Source organism: Myotis nattereri, assembly GCF_964212035.1.
Source record: "Myotis nattereri genome assembly, chromosome: 4".
Classification (NCBI taxonomy): Eukaryota; Metazoa; Chordata; class Mammalia; order Chiroptera; family Vespertilionidae; genus Myotis; species Myotis nattereri.
The window spans coordinates 37,005,826-37,022,476 of NC_138079.1; the positions used below are offsets into that span (position 1 = coordinate 37,005,826).

The 16,651-nt window shown below is 40.9% G+C and overlaps 1 protein-coding gene across 1 annotated transcript; it reads left to right on the plus strand.

Moving 5' to 3' along the window:
- Window positions 1–77: 77 nt before the first annotated feature.
- On the plus strand, window positions 78–15,745 carry MARVELD2 (MARVEL domain containing 2). Its single transcript, XM_081090019.1, has 7 exons — window positions 78–135; window positions 3,368–4,531; window positions 6,848–6,883; window positions 11,614–11,762; window positions 12,027–12,198; window positions 13,008–13,058; window positions 13,908–15,745. The coding sequence occupies exons 2-7, from the start codon at window positions 3,383–3,385 to the stop codon at window positions 14,028–14,030; spliced, it is 1,680 nt and encodes a 559-aa protein (XP_080946145.1). The 5' UTR covers window positions 78–135; window positions 3,368–3,382; the 3' UTR covers window positions 14,031–15,745.
- Window positions 15,746–16,651: the final 906 nt, after the last annotated feature.

Here is a 16,651-nt window from a genome sequence, read left to right on the forward strand (position 1 = left end):
CACCGACCGGCTAGGGCTCCTAGCGGGGCCCCAACAAAGCCGGGCGGGGCAAGGCTTGGCTCGGCCCCGCCCCGAGAGCCGGATCCCGGTTTCAGTCCTGCGGGCAGGGAGCGCGCTCTTCCGGCTGCCGCGCAGGTGAGGAGGGTCCGGGGGGGCCCACGTGACCGGGACGCGGGCGGGCGGACGGGCGGGCGGGGCCGGCGCCTCCCGGCAGGTGCGTGAATGGAGTGGGGGGGTCCTGGACCCCTCAGAGCTTCCTGGGCCCGCGGCGCTCGACTCCCGGCCCCGCCTTAACCCGCGGCCGAGCCCGGTAAGAGGCAGCGGGACACGGGTCCGGAGGGCCCGCCCGCCCGTCTCATTCAGGGACAGGTGCGCGGCCGGGCTCCGTCCTTCCGGGCGCGGGGAGCCTACTTACCGGAGGCGGGCATGGCAGAGCCGGCTGAGTTCCGGTCACTCTGCGGGGGACGCTCCCAGCACTGAGCGTGCATTTCCACTCCGAGACGCGAAGACGGAGCGCGCGCGCGGTTGGGCAGAGCAGGGGACGGAGCGAGGTGGGTGGGACCCGACGCCCAGCGGCGAGCACGGGAGCCGTCCGAGCGGAGAGGTTGGGTGGCCCGTGGCACGCACTCGCGGGTGAATTAAAACCCTCAGGGCCTTTCCCAGCCCCCGGAGCCCAAAACACCCTAAATCTGCCCCTTCCTCGGGCCCAGCAGAACGTTAAAGCCCGCCGCAGCTGCGGCTCTGCTCGTGTAGAGGTAACCAAGCTCGTTCCTGGGACGCTTTGCCGGGGGACCGCATCTCCTGCCTCTGCGATGGCTTTCCCAGGTGTGCGTCCCGGGGGAATGCAGGCGGGGACGGGGCTTGAAGAAAACACAAGACCCACTGCCTCAGCGCGCAGGTCCAAGTGGACTCTCGACGAAACCCTGGACCCAGATAGTTAAGACCTGCCCAAGTACAGCTGAGCATCCCTTCTGACATCAGATATTTCGCTCTTATGCAATTCTTCAGATTTATACTTTTTTGCTTTTTATTTAAACATTGATAAAGTGGTCTAATTCAAATAAGCCACCTTTCTCAGGTGAAGATAAATCCATTACTTTTAGATTACAGTGAGCTGAATTAAGCAATGGAGTATCCTTTAAATGCATATACAGTGTAGGTATTGAGGGATATCATGTAAAACTTGCTAAAATTATTGTGCTTTTGCTTCTACTCTTAGGACAATGTACTTCAGAAGTGTAGTAGTGCTTTGTATTTCTAGAATTTAAACTTAGGTAAAGATAAAAAATAGAGACCACAAATGATTTTTATCACTTCCTGAGCTCCTGCTTTGCATTGGGCACCATGCTAGGACTATCATAGTTAATTCTTTAAAATTGGAGTGTCCCATTAGAAGACCCCCGAACTTAGACTTCTTTATCCCCACCCCCTTCTTGGGTTATCTATCTAGTCTGTGGCAGTACATGCCCTGCTGTACATAGACTGCACACTTGACATCTCCAGCTGGATTTCAAACTCCCCGAGGCTGCTTCTCCCCAAGGCTAAACTGGAGGGAAGAAGAAATGTTGCTTCAAAGTAAGGTATTGCCAGAGGGACTAAGGTAGGGGATATAGATGAAACAAGATTGGTCATAAATTGGTAATCATTGAAGATGGTTGAAGGGTACATTAGCGTTCATCATACTATTTCCATTTTTATTATGTTGGAAAATTTATATTTAAAAAGCTTAATTAAAAAATAATTTAATTTCCTGTATCTAGAATTTGACCTCTTCTTGCTATCTCTGTTGCTACCACTATGGCCTGCTGGGTTATTTCAGGGGCCTCCTAGCTAGTCTGCGTTTTCACCCTTGTCTCACTGGCCTCCATGCCTTAATAGTTAAACATGCCGGGCCCTCTAACAAGACATTTGCACGAGCTGCTCCATCTACCTGGAATGCTTTCCCTGGAATAGCTCCCTAGCTTCCTCCTTTATCTCCTTCATTTCTATATTCCGATATCTTGTTGCCTATGAAGACTTTCCTAGTCATTCTATTTAAACTTATAACACCTTGCCCATGGTGCACACCTTATCCCCTTTCTTAACTTTGTTCCTGAGCATTCAATCTATTTTATTTCCCTTGTCTACTATCATCTGTCTCACCGGAAGGCAAAGGTTTCGGTTGGCTTCCTTCACTGATACACTTTCAGCATGGTACACAGCACTGATACCCCTAGTACATAGCAGGTGTTCAGTAAATATTTGTTGAATGATCAATCTCCATTTTACAAAGTAAAATAAAGCAAGCCTTAGGAATTTCTAAATTGTTCAATATTATAAGGTGGGATTAGCCTTTTAAGTTTTGATGCCACACACACACACAAATAAATTTTAAAAAGTAAAGACAAAAAATAAATTTTGATGCTACCTCCATAGTGCCAAGTACAATGTCATGTGCCCAGTGAGTCTCCAAGTAAATATACATGTAAGCAACTTGAGGGAGAAATTCATGTGCTATAAACCTAGTTACATTAGCAAATGCTTTCATTCTTTTTGTATTTGTGTCCATGAAGGAAATCAACAGGTTTAGTAAAAGTACTTTTTCTGTGCCCTATTTTTTGGGTGTATTGAATATCCTGTAAGGTAACTTCTGAGTCTCTCCATGGCAATAGCAGTGGCATTTAGATAATTCTTCTGAAAAGACTGATATGCATGGTCATTGCTTGCTGCTCTGTGTTGTGCTTTCGGGGAATCTATACTTTTGGTAATATTTATTCTCTGAGAAATCAGTTTTTAAAATCTAGTATCAAGTATTAATATTTCGAAGTGGCAGAAGCAATGCCCCTAAACTGACTTTTCTGGCTTAAGAAAGAAAGGGGCTCTTCATTGCCTGTGTTTAACAGACTGCTTCTTGGGGCCATTCATTCCAAAGCAGATTTGAGTTAATGAAAATCAAGATTATGTACTGACTTATCATTTTTTTGTTTGCTCAAACTTAAATATTTAGATTTAGGTGTTTGAGGAAAGGACCCTACTTGGAAAGTGATAGCATCCTGTCTTGTTAAAATGTAGTCCTATTTTTGTTTTTTTAGATTTTGTTGTTTACAGAGCTCATACATAAGTTAGACTTATAAATGTTTCATTCAGGGCTAAGATTTAAGTTTTTGATTGCCTTTAAAATTGTATAGAATGATGATTATGTCCCTGGCTAACATAATTGTTATATATGTTTAAAATACACATATTTATGTTATTTAATATATCATAATAGACATGATCCTATCGGCTTCCTAAATGTGATCATTTGCTGCTGAGTAAATAAAATCAGCATTGAAATAATAAAAATAATAAAAAACTAAGCATAAGTGATATCTAATCTTGGCCACAGGTGTAGAAATCACAAATGTCTTCAAAGGATGGGAGATCCAGGAATCGAGACAGGCACTACAATGAGGTCCCGAGGGACTTGACCCGTGAAGATGGCACCATAAGAACCCTCCAGACTCTTCGTGACAGTGAGCTGGCTGTGAGCGCTGATCCTTTGCCACCACCCCCTCTCCCATTACAGCCACCATTTGGCCCTGACTTCTACTCAAGTGACACAGAGGAACCGGCCATAGCACCAGACCTCAAACCCGTAAGGCGCTTCGTCCCTGAGTCCTGGAAGCACTTCTTCAGAGGGAAGAAAAAGGACCCAGAATGGGATAAGTCGGTGTCAGACATCAGATACATCTCAGACGGAGTGGAGTGTTCGCCTCCATCCTCTCCAGGGAGACAAAACCACCACTCACGCCCCAACTCCGACAAAGATCCTTACGGAGGGTCAGAAGGAACCTTTAATTCCCGGAAAGAGGCTGAAGCGATGCTTCCCCAGGATCCCTATGGGTCTCTGGGCCGACACACACAAACGGCTCTAACATACAGTGAGAAGGTGGAGGCCTACAACCTGAGGTACTCCTACATGAAGTCGTGGCCTGGCCTGCTGAGAATCCTCGGGGTGGTGGAGCTGCTGCTGGGGGCGGGCGTCTTCGCCTGTGTCACAGCTTACATTCACAAGGACAGTGAGTGGTACAACATGTTTGGCTATTCCCCGCCCACGGCCATGGGAGGCTTTGGTGGCCTGGGCAGTGCGTATGGGGGCTACTACTACAGTGGCCCCAAAACTCCTTTTATACTCGTGGTTGCTGGATTAGCTTGGATCACCACCATTATTATTCTGGTTCTTGGCATGTCCATGTATTATCGGACCATTCTTTTGGACTCTAACTGGTGGCCCCTGACTGAGTTTGGAATTAACATTGTCTTGTTTATTTTGTATATGGCTGCAGCCATAGTCTATGTGAATGATATCAACCGAGGTGGACTCTGCTACTATCCAGTATTTAATACACCAATGAATGCAATGTTCTGTCGGGTAGAAGGAGGACAGACAGCAGCGATGGTCTTCCTGTTTGTCACCATGATTGTTTATCTCATCAGTGCTTTGGTTTGCCTCAAGTTATGGAGGCATGAGGCAGCTCGGAGACATAGGGAATACATGGAACAACAGGAGGTAAGGAATATCACAATCTTTCGTTTGTTTTTTTTCTGTTATTTACTCCCTTGTTAAATATGTATAGTTCTCAAAACAAGGATTTTATAGAAGCCTTTTTTTTTTAAATATATTTTATTGATTTTTTACAGAGAGGAAGGGAGAAGGATAGAGAGTTAGAAACATCGATGAGAGAGAAACATCGATCAGCTGCCTCCTACACACTCCCCACTGGGGATGTGCCCGCAACCAAGGTACATGCCCTTGACAGGAATCGAACCTGGGACCCTTGAGTCCACAGGCTGACGCTCTATCCACTGAGCCAAACCAGTCGGGGCAAGCCTTTTTTTTTTTTTTTTTTAATGATCTGAAGTTGAAAAGCTCCGTATCTGACATGGTAGGACTGGAATAGCCCACTCAGCAGTGTCACTGTTGTGTGGCATTGCAAGTAGACACCAGATGTGTAACATAATACAGAGCTTGTTGGCTGCATTATTGTGTCTCGCTGATGCTTAAGGGAAAACATAGATACTGAATTCCTGCAAAGAAGAATAACAACATGCTCAGGAAATAAAATGTCTCATTAAAGTAAATTAGAGAACGGTCTTGATTCTTCAGTATGGTAAGACAATAAAAAAATTATAATTTTTGTTAGAGGAGCAAGGTGCTCATTTAAATCTGTTACCATGAGTCCCAGTTTCTTCCAGTGAGTTAAAGTCAAGTAAGAAAATGGTGAACCACATATGCTTTGTTAGTATCTAGAAGCTAAGTTGTAATAAACATACTCTGAAAACTTACCCAGGTGTTTTGATGTTTCATCCTTATTTTAGGGAGATGAGTGTTCCAAAATTAGAGTGGGATCCATGTACTTTATTTCATTTCTAGGATTTAACTATTTAAATATATGGAAGAGAAGGAGGAGGAGAATTAATAATACCTACAGAATAAGATTGTATCAAAGCCTTATTTAAAATAATTTTATTTTGTTATGAGTATGTTCTACTAGCTTCAATATACCCTGAAATAAGCTAATGTCTTGCTTTCATCTTTTTCGTTTTGTTTTGTTTTGGTCTTCTAAGGAGTAGTGTGTAGTAGAATTTCCTATAACACAGAAAATGTCTTATTACTTTAACTTTTTTCTTTACTTTAAGTTAACTATATTTGCATCTTTTCTCGCTTTTCTAAAAATCTCCTAGATACATAATTTCACAGTGTACAGGGATGGGCAAAAGTAGGTTGTAATACAAATAAATAATACAATAATTAATAAATAATAAAAGAATAAACTGTTTCAAGTACTCACAACTGTACGCTTACTTTTGCCCACTCCTGTATATTGGGCAAAACTATAGATAGTAAAGTCCTGTCCTTAGTTACTGGATGAGCTATTTATTTACCCATTGACTTATATGGTTTGTTTTTATTCTGTTGCATGAATCTTATGCGTAACAACTACAAAAAACTTGACTAAGTTTATATCAAGAACCTTCTTCTTTTGTTTTAATTGGTAAAATTTTTATTTGGGAAAAATATATCCAGTACCTTATGTAATATGGAGAACCTCAGCATGTTTCAATGTGATCCACACTCTTTTGTCACAAAATATATTAATCTTACTAGAGCTTGACCTAGATTTAAGTTTTTTTCTAAAAGCTTATTTGGGCATTGTTAAGCATATTTCTTAAATTTACATCTGTGGATACAAAGTAAATAACTTGTATACAAAGCAAAGAATTTCAATCAGTTTGAAATCTGGATAGTGAAACATACATCCTCATAATTTTAGGGAAATTTAATAACAACAGAGTTCTTAATGTCATTTCAAAATTCTACATTAATAGTATCTGTAATTATCAACATAATTCTTTCATTTCCTGATAAAAACTTATTTCTGTCAGACTTTTCATAATGGCTGATTGGACTTGAATCACCTCTGATGTTACTGTAACTTCCTAAAAGGTAGAGAGCTGTAATGGCCTGTGGCTTTTTTCTGTTAACTTTATAATATAACTGTCTCAAACTCTTTAATTGTGCAAGGTAATGGGAGCCAAGAATAAAGAAAATCTCTAGGTGATTCAAAGCAGCTTACCTAAGTTTCTACCATCTCCATATTTCCAACTCTGCTCTTGGTTCCTGATTGACAAGGAATTACCCTTATCCCATCTCCTCTGGTTCTCCACTGGCCCGTCAACACGTGGCCAAAAGTAGGAGGAGCATCTGAAAAGTAGAGAACCAACCTCCGTAAAATTGAGATTGGGCTAAATGCAAATGGATGAAAATATTTGCAAAGTAACTTCACATGCCTTTGAAAAATCATGTTAACTCTTCTTGTTCCAGATAAGTGAGCCATCATTTCCATCGAAAAGAAAAATGGTAAGAAAAAAGTTCACATTGTATTTTACCTCTATAGATTTGTTAAATACTTTTCTCTCTTGTCTATAAATCTACAGAGTAGATCCTCTTTCTCTGAAGGTGTATCCATTACATTGAGTTTATAAGAGGACTTTCAGGTTTTTTCTAATACGTAAAGGACCAAGTTAGATAAGGCTATTAATAGCTTCTTTTACTTTTGTTAGATGAATAATTATGCAAGTGAACTGTTGGTTCTTGTATGTTTAAATTCTAATCTTTTAAAATAAAGGTAATTCTCCCAAGCTTTCTGCAGTCTCTTTAAAGTTCTTTCAGATGCCAAATTTTGTTGAGTCAGGAAAGAAATTTCTATTCCACCATTTACTAATTGTGTGGTGGTCAGCAAGTATTGAAACTTCTAATGCTTTAGTTTCTTCATCTATAAAATTGGAATAATATAATTTCTACCTCGCATGATTGCTGAGATGATTAAATGAGATTCTATTATAATTATTTACATATATGTAATAATTTAATATATTTTAATCATAATTTTACCTCATTGAAAAGTTCTTTTTTAAGATATTGGGTATTACTTCTAAGCAAAAAATTGAGAATCCAATTTATCAATTTGTTTCTTTCTTTGAAAAGGGAGTATATTCACTTGGTCCAAAATTCAAAAGAAGCTCTAATACAAAGTCTTCTCTCCTATATTTGGCTTTCCAGTTCTCCTGCTTGGAGACAGCCAGTGTTATTAGTGTCCTCTGTTTCCTTTCAGAAATGTGTTATGTGTACATTCGCTCTCCTCCCCCTTTTACACAAATGGTAGCATACCATCTACACTGTTATGTTCCTAACTTTTTCCGCTTAACAATACATTTCTTTTTTAAAATTTTTTTTTTTTTCATGGATGCACTCAACAAATATTTATTGAGTACAAATAATATGACATATGTTCTGGATGCTGGAGATACAATAGTGAGCAAAACAGATAAAGTTCATGCCTTCATGTAGTTTACACTCTCGCGGGATAGTAATGTACAGTTGACCCTTAAACAACATGGGGGGAGGGGTGCCAACCTCTCAGTGGAGTAAAATATTGGCATATAATTTTAAAAAATATTTATAATCATCCTAAAAGATACAAATACTTGTATATTTGTTTAGTTAACAATAAAAATTATCCATTGAAAATGAAAATACATAAACTTTAGATAGATACAGATATTATATCTGAGTTTATAAATATATGAGTATAGATTTGGTATTTGGATTGACCCTGTTCCCACAATAACCATCATGCTTCCTTCCCAAAATCCTGTAAGCTACTGTGACTGGGTGATTGCCATGTAAAGCTATTATGTCATTTGCCGGGGTCCAACCCCAGCAGGTCCAGGGGTTCCCAAAGATGTGGACGGAGTTGGCGAAGAAGGTAAAATATTTTTTATTGATTTATTGTTAAAGAGAGAGAATAAGTGAGAGAGAAAAGCATTGGATTTGTTTTCCACTTAGTTATGTATTTATTGGTTGCTTCTTGTATGTGCCCTGACTGGGGGTCAAACCTGCAACCTCGGCATATCACGATGATGCTCTGAGCTACCCAGCCAGGACAAACAATACATTTCTAAGATGTTTCCTTATTAGTATATGAAGAACTTCTCCATTCTCTTTTTACAGTGCAGTGCGATGCAGAGAAAATAAACTTTGGGATCAGGCAAATCTGAATTGGAATATAAGATTAGCTACTTAATAGCTCTGTGACCCTGGGGAAATTACTTACCATCTCTGAATTTCAATTTTCTGTCACTTGTTTGGAACTATCTACTAGGCTATTCCTTCTTTGGTATTTTATTTTATTTTTTTAGAGATTTATTATTATTATTATTGATTTTTAGAGACAGAAGGGAGATGGAGAGAGAGAAACATCAATGTGAGGGTGAAACATTCATTAGCTGCCTCCTGCACACCACTCCCTCTACCAGGGATTGAGCCCGCAGCCAGGGCATGTGCTCTGATCAGAAATTGAACTGGCAACCTTTGGGTGCATGGAAGGATGCCCAACCAACTGAGCCACACCAGCCAGGTATTTTAACAGCTACAATTTATAAAGAGCAAATAAGATAATTAAAAAAATAATAATATATAGACATACACTAAGATCAAATAGAGACAGAAACTAATTCTAATAAATCTCTAAATGCTGAGCAATTTTCTTTCCCAAGCTAGAAAAGCCAAAATCTAATCTGGGCATCGAAAGTAATGGTGTGGGTTTGGGATCAGGGGCCTATGCTTCATTACATTATACTCTAGGAGGGAGAGAAAATTGGGAATTGGGCAGATGGACGCTGAAACACTTATCTAGCTTGCCCTATTTCTAACCTAACAGAATATTCATTCAGCCCCCTTTTTTTCATTCAGCCCATTTTTAATTTGAGAGGCTTAGTAATTATATCCAAAGCATTACTTATCCCGTTGCTTAATTACCTTCTCTTGCCTCACAATAAAGCTTTTCTGAAATTTGCTGACAGGACTAGTTTTTGTGAAAAGCAAAGAGAGGCCCTATGTGGGGGCTTGTGTTTGTAATCAGAACACTGCTTGAGCGTGGTCTGGCCCAGGGCTGGAGCCAGTGCACCCGTCCTGTGAAAGCTTAAAGCGGTTTTGATTCTTTGTCTCAGGTCCAGTTCCAGACCTTTTTCCCCAACAGGGTTTTCTGAACGGATGATTAATGAGGTTCACCCTAAAAGAGTGGAAGACAATGTTAGGAGCATAAAAACAGAAACACATTGAAGCAGACGAAATAGTCTTTGTGGAAGTGTTCTGGCTTCCTAAAACTCCCTCTTTATGTTAAAAGGTAAATGTTGGAAATAGGGATAGTAAGAAAAATGAGTAGTTCCTGCTTGAAAAAACTTTACCCAGGAAAAAGCCAAACCTCCCATGGACTGTCCTGCCTGATGTGAGGGCCTGCTCAGAGGTGGTCTGGTTCCCCTTCACCTAGTACCTGGGCTGCAGACTTCTCCTTTTCTCTTCTTTCTTTCTTTTTTAAAATATATTTTATTGATTTTTTATAGAGAGGAAGGGAGAGGGATAGAGAGTTAGAAACATCGATGAGAGAGAAACATCGATCATCTGCCTCCTGAACACCCCCTACTGGGGACGTGCCCAAGGTACATGCCCTTGACCGGAATCAAACCGGGGACCCTTCAGTCTGCAGGCCGACGCTGTATCCACTGAGCCAAACCAGTCAGGGCCACACTTCTCCTTTTCATAACCCTCCCCTGGTTAGCAGCCTCGGAGTCTGATCCTCTAATCTGGCTGCGAGGTTTGGTGAGTTAGGAGCTAGTGGTTTTTACAATGAGCTAATGTTAGACCAAACCTCAAAGGCAGCCTTAGAGATAGAAAATCAAGAAACAAAGGATTTTAAAAGCTGCCTGGCATGGTTTTAAAATCTCATTTGATATTTGTTTTCAGTGAAGTAGGGGCCCTCCCAAGCTACTCTCAGTTTAGTTTAATTTAGCAAGCATGAGCCAGGGGTCCATGGGGGCAGAGGAGGGGAGCTGACCGACCTGAGGAGGAATCAGTGTGCCCAGCTCAAGTTCATTCCTCCAGCAGGATGGCATTGCCCGCCCCACCCTGCTCAAACTCCTTTCTGGCATGCTACCAGAACTTCAGGGAACTTAGCGATTGAACAATATACAATTAAGTAGACCATTTCCTTGTATTACTCATTTGAAGTATCAGTGAGCCAAAAAGTTCTGGGTTTTAATTGTGGCCTTTGCATGCCACAGCTGTGGGACCTTGGAGAATGTACTAAACCTCTCTGAACATGGCTCCTATGTGGAAACCCCTTTCCTGGCATCCACCAACCTGACCAGCTTGTTCGGTGTTCTGGGCACTGCTTCGTGGGGACTTGAACACTCTTTTCCCAGCCCCAAAGCTGCGCATCCATCTTAGCCAGCCTGGTCTAGGGCAGGTTCGCGGGCCTTCCACCCCCTCTGCCCTTCTTTCGGCTATTTTAGCTCGTAAGGCTTGTCCCCCATGTTTCCTCCCTGGGCCACTTCATCTTAGGTTCTTTTCCTGTCTTTTGAATGTACCATTTTTCACTAAAAGGCCTCTGGAGCTCTCCAGGGTAGAAACCACGGTGACAAACCACCACCTCCAAGATCCTTACGATCTCTCAGGGAATCGCAGGTTAGGGACACGTGGCCAAGTTAAAGGCATCCAGCACCTCCCCTGCCGAGTCCTTGCTTTTCTTTCTGATAATGAAAACAATGCACCATGCATCCCCCTCTGGCCTACTCAGTGGCTACTTGTAATTCATTCATCTCAGGTTCTGGTGTCATTCTTTCTAATTCCACTTAAGAAGACTTGTTCCATTTTTGTTCCCTAAATTTCTTATTTTGGACTACATTTTTTATTCTTTTACAATTGGTTGGGGGTATAAATCCTAAATAAATAAAGTACTTAAGACGCCCACACCCACCATGTCATGGTCCACCTTTGACATACATATGATTGGGGTTGGAGGGTGTTGTACCTATTAGGAGCTCTCCCATATCTCAGTGTGTCCCTGTAGCTGTTACAGAAACAGAACAACTTTGTGACTATAAAACATGTAATTCTGAAGGGACGTGTTAATTGTTATTTCTGCTTTTATTCTTCTTGCCCCTCCATTTCTTCTAAGGATAAACTCCGCTGTTTTTTTTCTCCTTCTGTCTCTGTTTATAAACAAATCTTCTTTTTCTCCCTCACGATAGTGTGAAATGGCCATCGGAGGTGACAGACAGAGAGACCAAGAAGTTCATTTCAAAGAATTGAGACCAACAAATATGAAACCTGAAATACTGAGTGGACATATCCCCTCAGGCCACATTCCCAAACCTATCATGTTGCCTGACTATGTGGCGTGAGTATCAATATAAATCCTTCTTCGGGGTAGAAATTGAGATTTTTCCATTTGGGCTTTTCATTTTTCTATTTGTCTCCGAGTTAATCCTCTCTGCTTGCAATCATTTCTATTTGAGCAGCTGTTTGTTACCTGTGAGGTAGCATATTGAGTTGGAGGTGCACAGTATGGTCAGTGAGGAATAAGCTACACTGATTTCAAGTTCAGCTTGTTTTAGTGAACAAGTTATAACTCTGGTTAATCCTTCTCCCTCCCTCCCCCCAGAAAATACCCTGTGATTCGGACAGATGATGAACGGGAGCGCTATAAGGCTGTGTTCCAAGACCAGTTTTCAGAGTACAAGGAGCTCTCTGCAGAAGTCCAGGCCGTCTTGAGGAAGTTCGATGAGCTGGACGCAGTGATGAGCAGACTGCCACATCATTCGGGAAACCAACAGGTCAGTGTCTGCGGCTGCCTGGGAACACCGAGAGTGACGAAAGGATACATCTGACCTTTCTTGAAATATAGAGAAGTCATAACCACATGCGTCTGCTGTGTATGTCTAGGGAAGTAAGTCACTTGAGGTCGTCAAGGTGACTAGTCAAGGTTACAATTCAAATTATATAATTTAATGTCTTCGGCCTTAAATTATTAAACAGGACTTTATTTTCTCATTTAAGTAAAGTATAAATTGCATATTTTTATATAAAACTTAGAGTAAAGTTAGAAGGAACATTATATTAGCTGCTCTCAAAAGTTGAAAATCTCAACCTCTTACTCACAATATGTGATAACATGAAAAAGAACTTTCCAACAAGGGTGAAAATGATGCTTAATAATAGCGAGTGTGATCATTATGTGCCAAGCACTTTACAGGCATCATTTCATATCAATGAAGCTTCTCACAACCCTATGAGGTACTTATGGTTATTACTTCCATTTTACCGATAAGAAAACTGAGTTGTAGGGAGGGGAATGAGCTTGCTCAAGGTCACACCATGGCAGGCAGTGGCACTGGGACTCGCTTCTGGTTTCATGCAGGTGGGGCCTCTCCGTCTGTTCACCCTCAGTGCCTGGCACATAGTAATCCTCACACGTCCGGTCAATTGCATTTTTGTGTATGAATATTGTGATTGCAGTCTTAGGTAAAAATTGTTTTCCGTTCTAATTCTCAGTGTGCTTTGAGACACATTCTTGAGATAGGTTGTGCGTAAATGCAAGTGTTTTAATTCACAATATATTAAGTATACAATATACTATTTTTAGGAACATGAGAGAATTTCAAGAATCCATGAAGAATTTAAGAAAAAAAAGAAGGTTAGTGAAATTATTTTCTTCAAAGTATATTATCCAGGTACAATGGAGACACCTGACAGATTTTAGATTCTTTTAGCTTTAAAAGTAGGTGTTGTTTTTTTTTATTTCTTATTTTGTTGGTTTTTTTTTTTTTTTTTTTAGAGCGAGAGGAAGGGAGAAAGAGAGAGAAACATCAATGGGTTGCCTCCTGTACCCACCCCAACTGGGGATTGAACCTGCAACCAGGGCATATGCCCTGACTGGGCAATTGAATTGTCAGCCTTTTCGTGCACAGGACAGTGCTCAACCAGCTGAGCCACACAAACAGGGCTGTTTTCCTGTGTTTCTTAAGATCCTACTTGTTAGGGGACCGGGGGTGCCTGCTGGGCACCTTTTCTTCTCACCTTTGTTCTGTTCTGATGGCATTCTGTCGTGTCCTGATTTAGCCACCCAGGGAAAGGAGCACTGAAACACCACTTGTCACCCACATTTCCTTCCCAAGGTTCCGTTACTTTACATGTTTCTAACTCCATCCTTCACTTGTTTGCACAAATCAGTAGAGGCCAAAGAGAGCTTTCATTAAACATTTTTATAGTTATTATTTACTTTGCATGTATTTTAAACTACTAAAGTTATAGGTACCTCAGCTCTTTGAACTTCTCAACTTTGCTGTGAACCTAAAACTATTCTAAAAAATACAGTTTATTAGAAACCTGTGGAGAGCTTAGCTGATTTTCTTGCTAAGCAGATTTTGAAATCTGCTGCAGGAAAATCTGTTAAGAAGGGTCATTTTCTGGGTGATAATGTATGTTTCTGAGTTCTTCGCTGAGGTAGCACAGGCTGACATTAACAACTGTGTTTCTTTTCCAGGACCCTACGTTTCTGGAAAAGAAGGAGCGCTGTGATTATCTAAAGAATAAACTTTCTCACATAAAGCAAAGAATTCAAGAATATGATAAAGTAATGAATTGGGATGTGCAAGGTTATTCTTAAACCTTATCTGAAACCACTTTTTTAATATCAAAGTTAATATTTATTTACTGTCTTTTTTTATGTTAGTCTCTGTGATATTTGAGAAGCAAGTGCTTCCTGAATCAGCTTTCGGTTGGTTTAGCCAGTCTGCAGTGTTAGAACAGTGTGGTTTCACATCAGACATTTCAGAAAAACTCAACTTTACGAAGAATGGAAGACATACTGAATTCATCTGTGTACAGTTTATGTTTATCTTTGTTGAAATTGGAAGTGATTTAGAGCTCATATCCTGGGGTGTGAGAGAAGATGAGTATCAGTTCTGGTGCTGAGGAAGTCTTGATTCTGGTGCCGTAGAGGATCAACTTTTCCTTTTTCACTCAGGCCGGCTCCTAAGGTTTTCTAGGACAAATTTCTCATCCTAGCCAAAGGTGTCATTTGTTCCCTGAAGAGGGTTTGAAGCCAACATCAACATTTTCAAGCCCGATGATCTTGGCCAAGGTGTGTGACCTCTCTATGCCTATTTCCCCACCTGTAAAACGGGCCTAAAATAGTACCCGCCTCATTAGGTTGTTACGAGGATTAAATGCGTAGAACAGCCTGGCACCTTCGAAGCACTACATTAGTGTGAAATCTATAGAAATGCTTGTGAAATGGATAAACTAGGATAAGTCTCTGGAAAGGTCCTTAATGAGCAAGCCCTGCCAGCTAACCACAAGGCCATGTGTCTCCTGACCTTCCCTGCTGTGTTGTTAATAACTCTAACCACACGTAGCCTTAAGTAGATGCTTTCATTGTGGTTCTGTGCCCAGTGGAGTCCAACACAGCCTTCCCCTCTTTAATCGGTCTCCCTGTGCACACATCTCCACAGCCCAGCTGTTCCTGTACGCATCCCATCTCATGGGACCATGTGTATGTTGTTTGGACATTTTCTCTGCTGTTTGGACATTTATCCTCGGGCCCCATGACATTACATTTACCTAGAATCCCACTGTCACTTATTGGGATGCTTCATCTTCCTAAGAGCTATCTTGGCTTTGGGGCTTTATTCATGAGAAATGTTTTATTTTTATTAGTATGAACAATGAACTGCCTTAAAACATTTTTTTGAAAATCCTTGTTATTAGATCCTCTTCAGCAGCATTTATCTTGTAATTTCCCAGGTGTAGAAATACAATTTCTGCTCAATATAGCTGCCATTCAAATAATTGGTGTCCAAAGAATTTTCTAAAGTGAAACTGCTGAAAACATGGAAAAGCAAAGGGTTAAAAGTGCTGGTTACTGAATGAACCTCCTAGTTTTTCTTTGTCAGTGAAATCTTATTTAATGTTGTTGTTATTTTAATACCATGGTGCTCAGACTATGCTTAGGGCTCTAAGCGTTTTAAGGTGACACGTAGGGAAGTGTGAGGCCCCCCCTGGAAGCACACACACCCCCGCCCACCTAGAACAGCTTCCCTTTCTATGATATGTATTGGGGCCCCATGCTAACAAACATTTCACTTAAGAGCACCAATGCTTTAAAAATAAAATAGATGAAATAATACATTTTGGTAGACCGTAAAAATTTAGATTAATATTGAAATGAAGCATTTAGGAAATTTAACTTTGTGAAACTTTATTTTACTACAATTGTAAATGTTAATTCTTGAGAAGTGGTGTTGTAACACTGATTTTTTTTAAAATTTTATATCAATACCTAGGCATATTAAAACTTGTTACCTGTTGTTTTGCTTTTCTAACATTCCTGTGTTGACTGGGCATGTTCTTGAAAATATTTTCATTATCATAAAGCACGCTGGGAAATCACTGCAAACCTGTAGGTCATGACATTCAGGTGGCTGTTTACTCCTCCCCCATTACTTGTAAGAATTCAAAGTCAAGGCCACTGTGTTGGTTTCCACAGGCTGCCATAACAAAGTACCACAAGCTGAGTGGCTTAAAACAACAGAAGTTTATTGCCTCTCAGTTTTGCAACCTAGAAGTCTGAAATTACGATGTCAGCAGGGCCATGCTCCCTCTGAAACCTGTGAGGAATCCTTCCTGGCTTCGGGTGGTTTCCTGGCAATCTTTGGCATCCCTGGGCTTGTGTACGTATCACCCAGATCCTGTCTTCACACAGCTGTCTTCCGGTGAGGACACCAGGCATATTGGATTAGTGACTCGCCCTCCGTAGGATGACCTCATCTTAACTGATTACACCTGTAAAGTCCCTGTTTCTAAATGACATCACATTCTAAGGTACCAGAGGTTAGGACTTCAACATAATCTTTTGGGGGTCGAAACCACAATTCAACCCATAACAGCCACCTTTGGCAAGGTGTGAAGATTTGGAAGCAAAGATAATTCTCTACATTTTTTTCCCTCTTACCTGACTTTAACATATATTCTAATCTCAAAGTTAATATAAGATTATGTCAGTGTGTCTAAAACTGGGAAAGAGGAAAGTATATAGTCTTCACTTATTCATTTGCCAGTTATGTGCCAAATGTTTTCACTGAGCGGTTGTTGTAGCATTGAAGATACAGTAGTCAGTAGTCAGATATGAGACCTTGGATTATAGTCTAACAGGAGATCTGAATGAGAAGACAAGAGGTTGTTGATGCAGTACATATTTTGATGTGCATTTCTGGAAATGATTTGTGA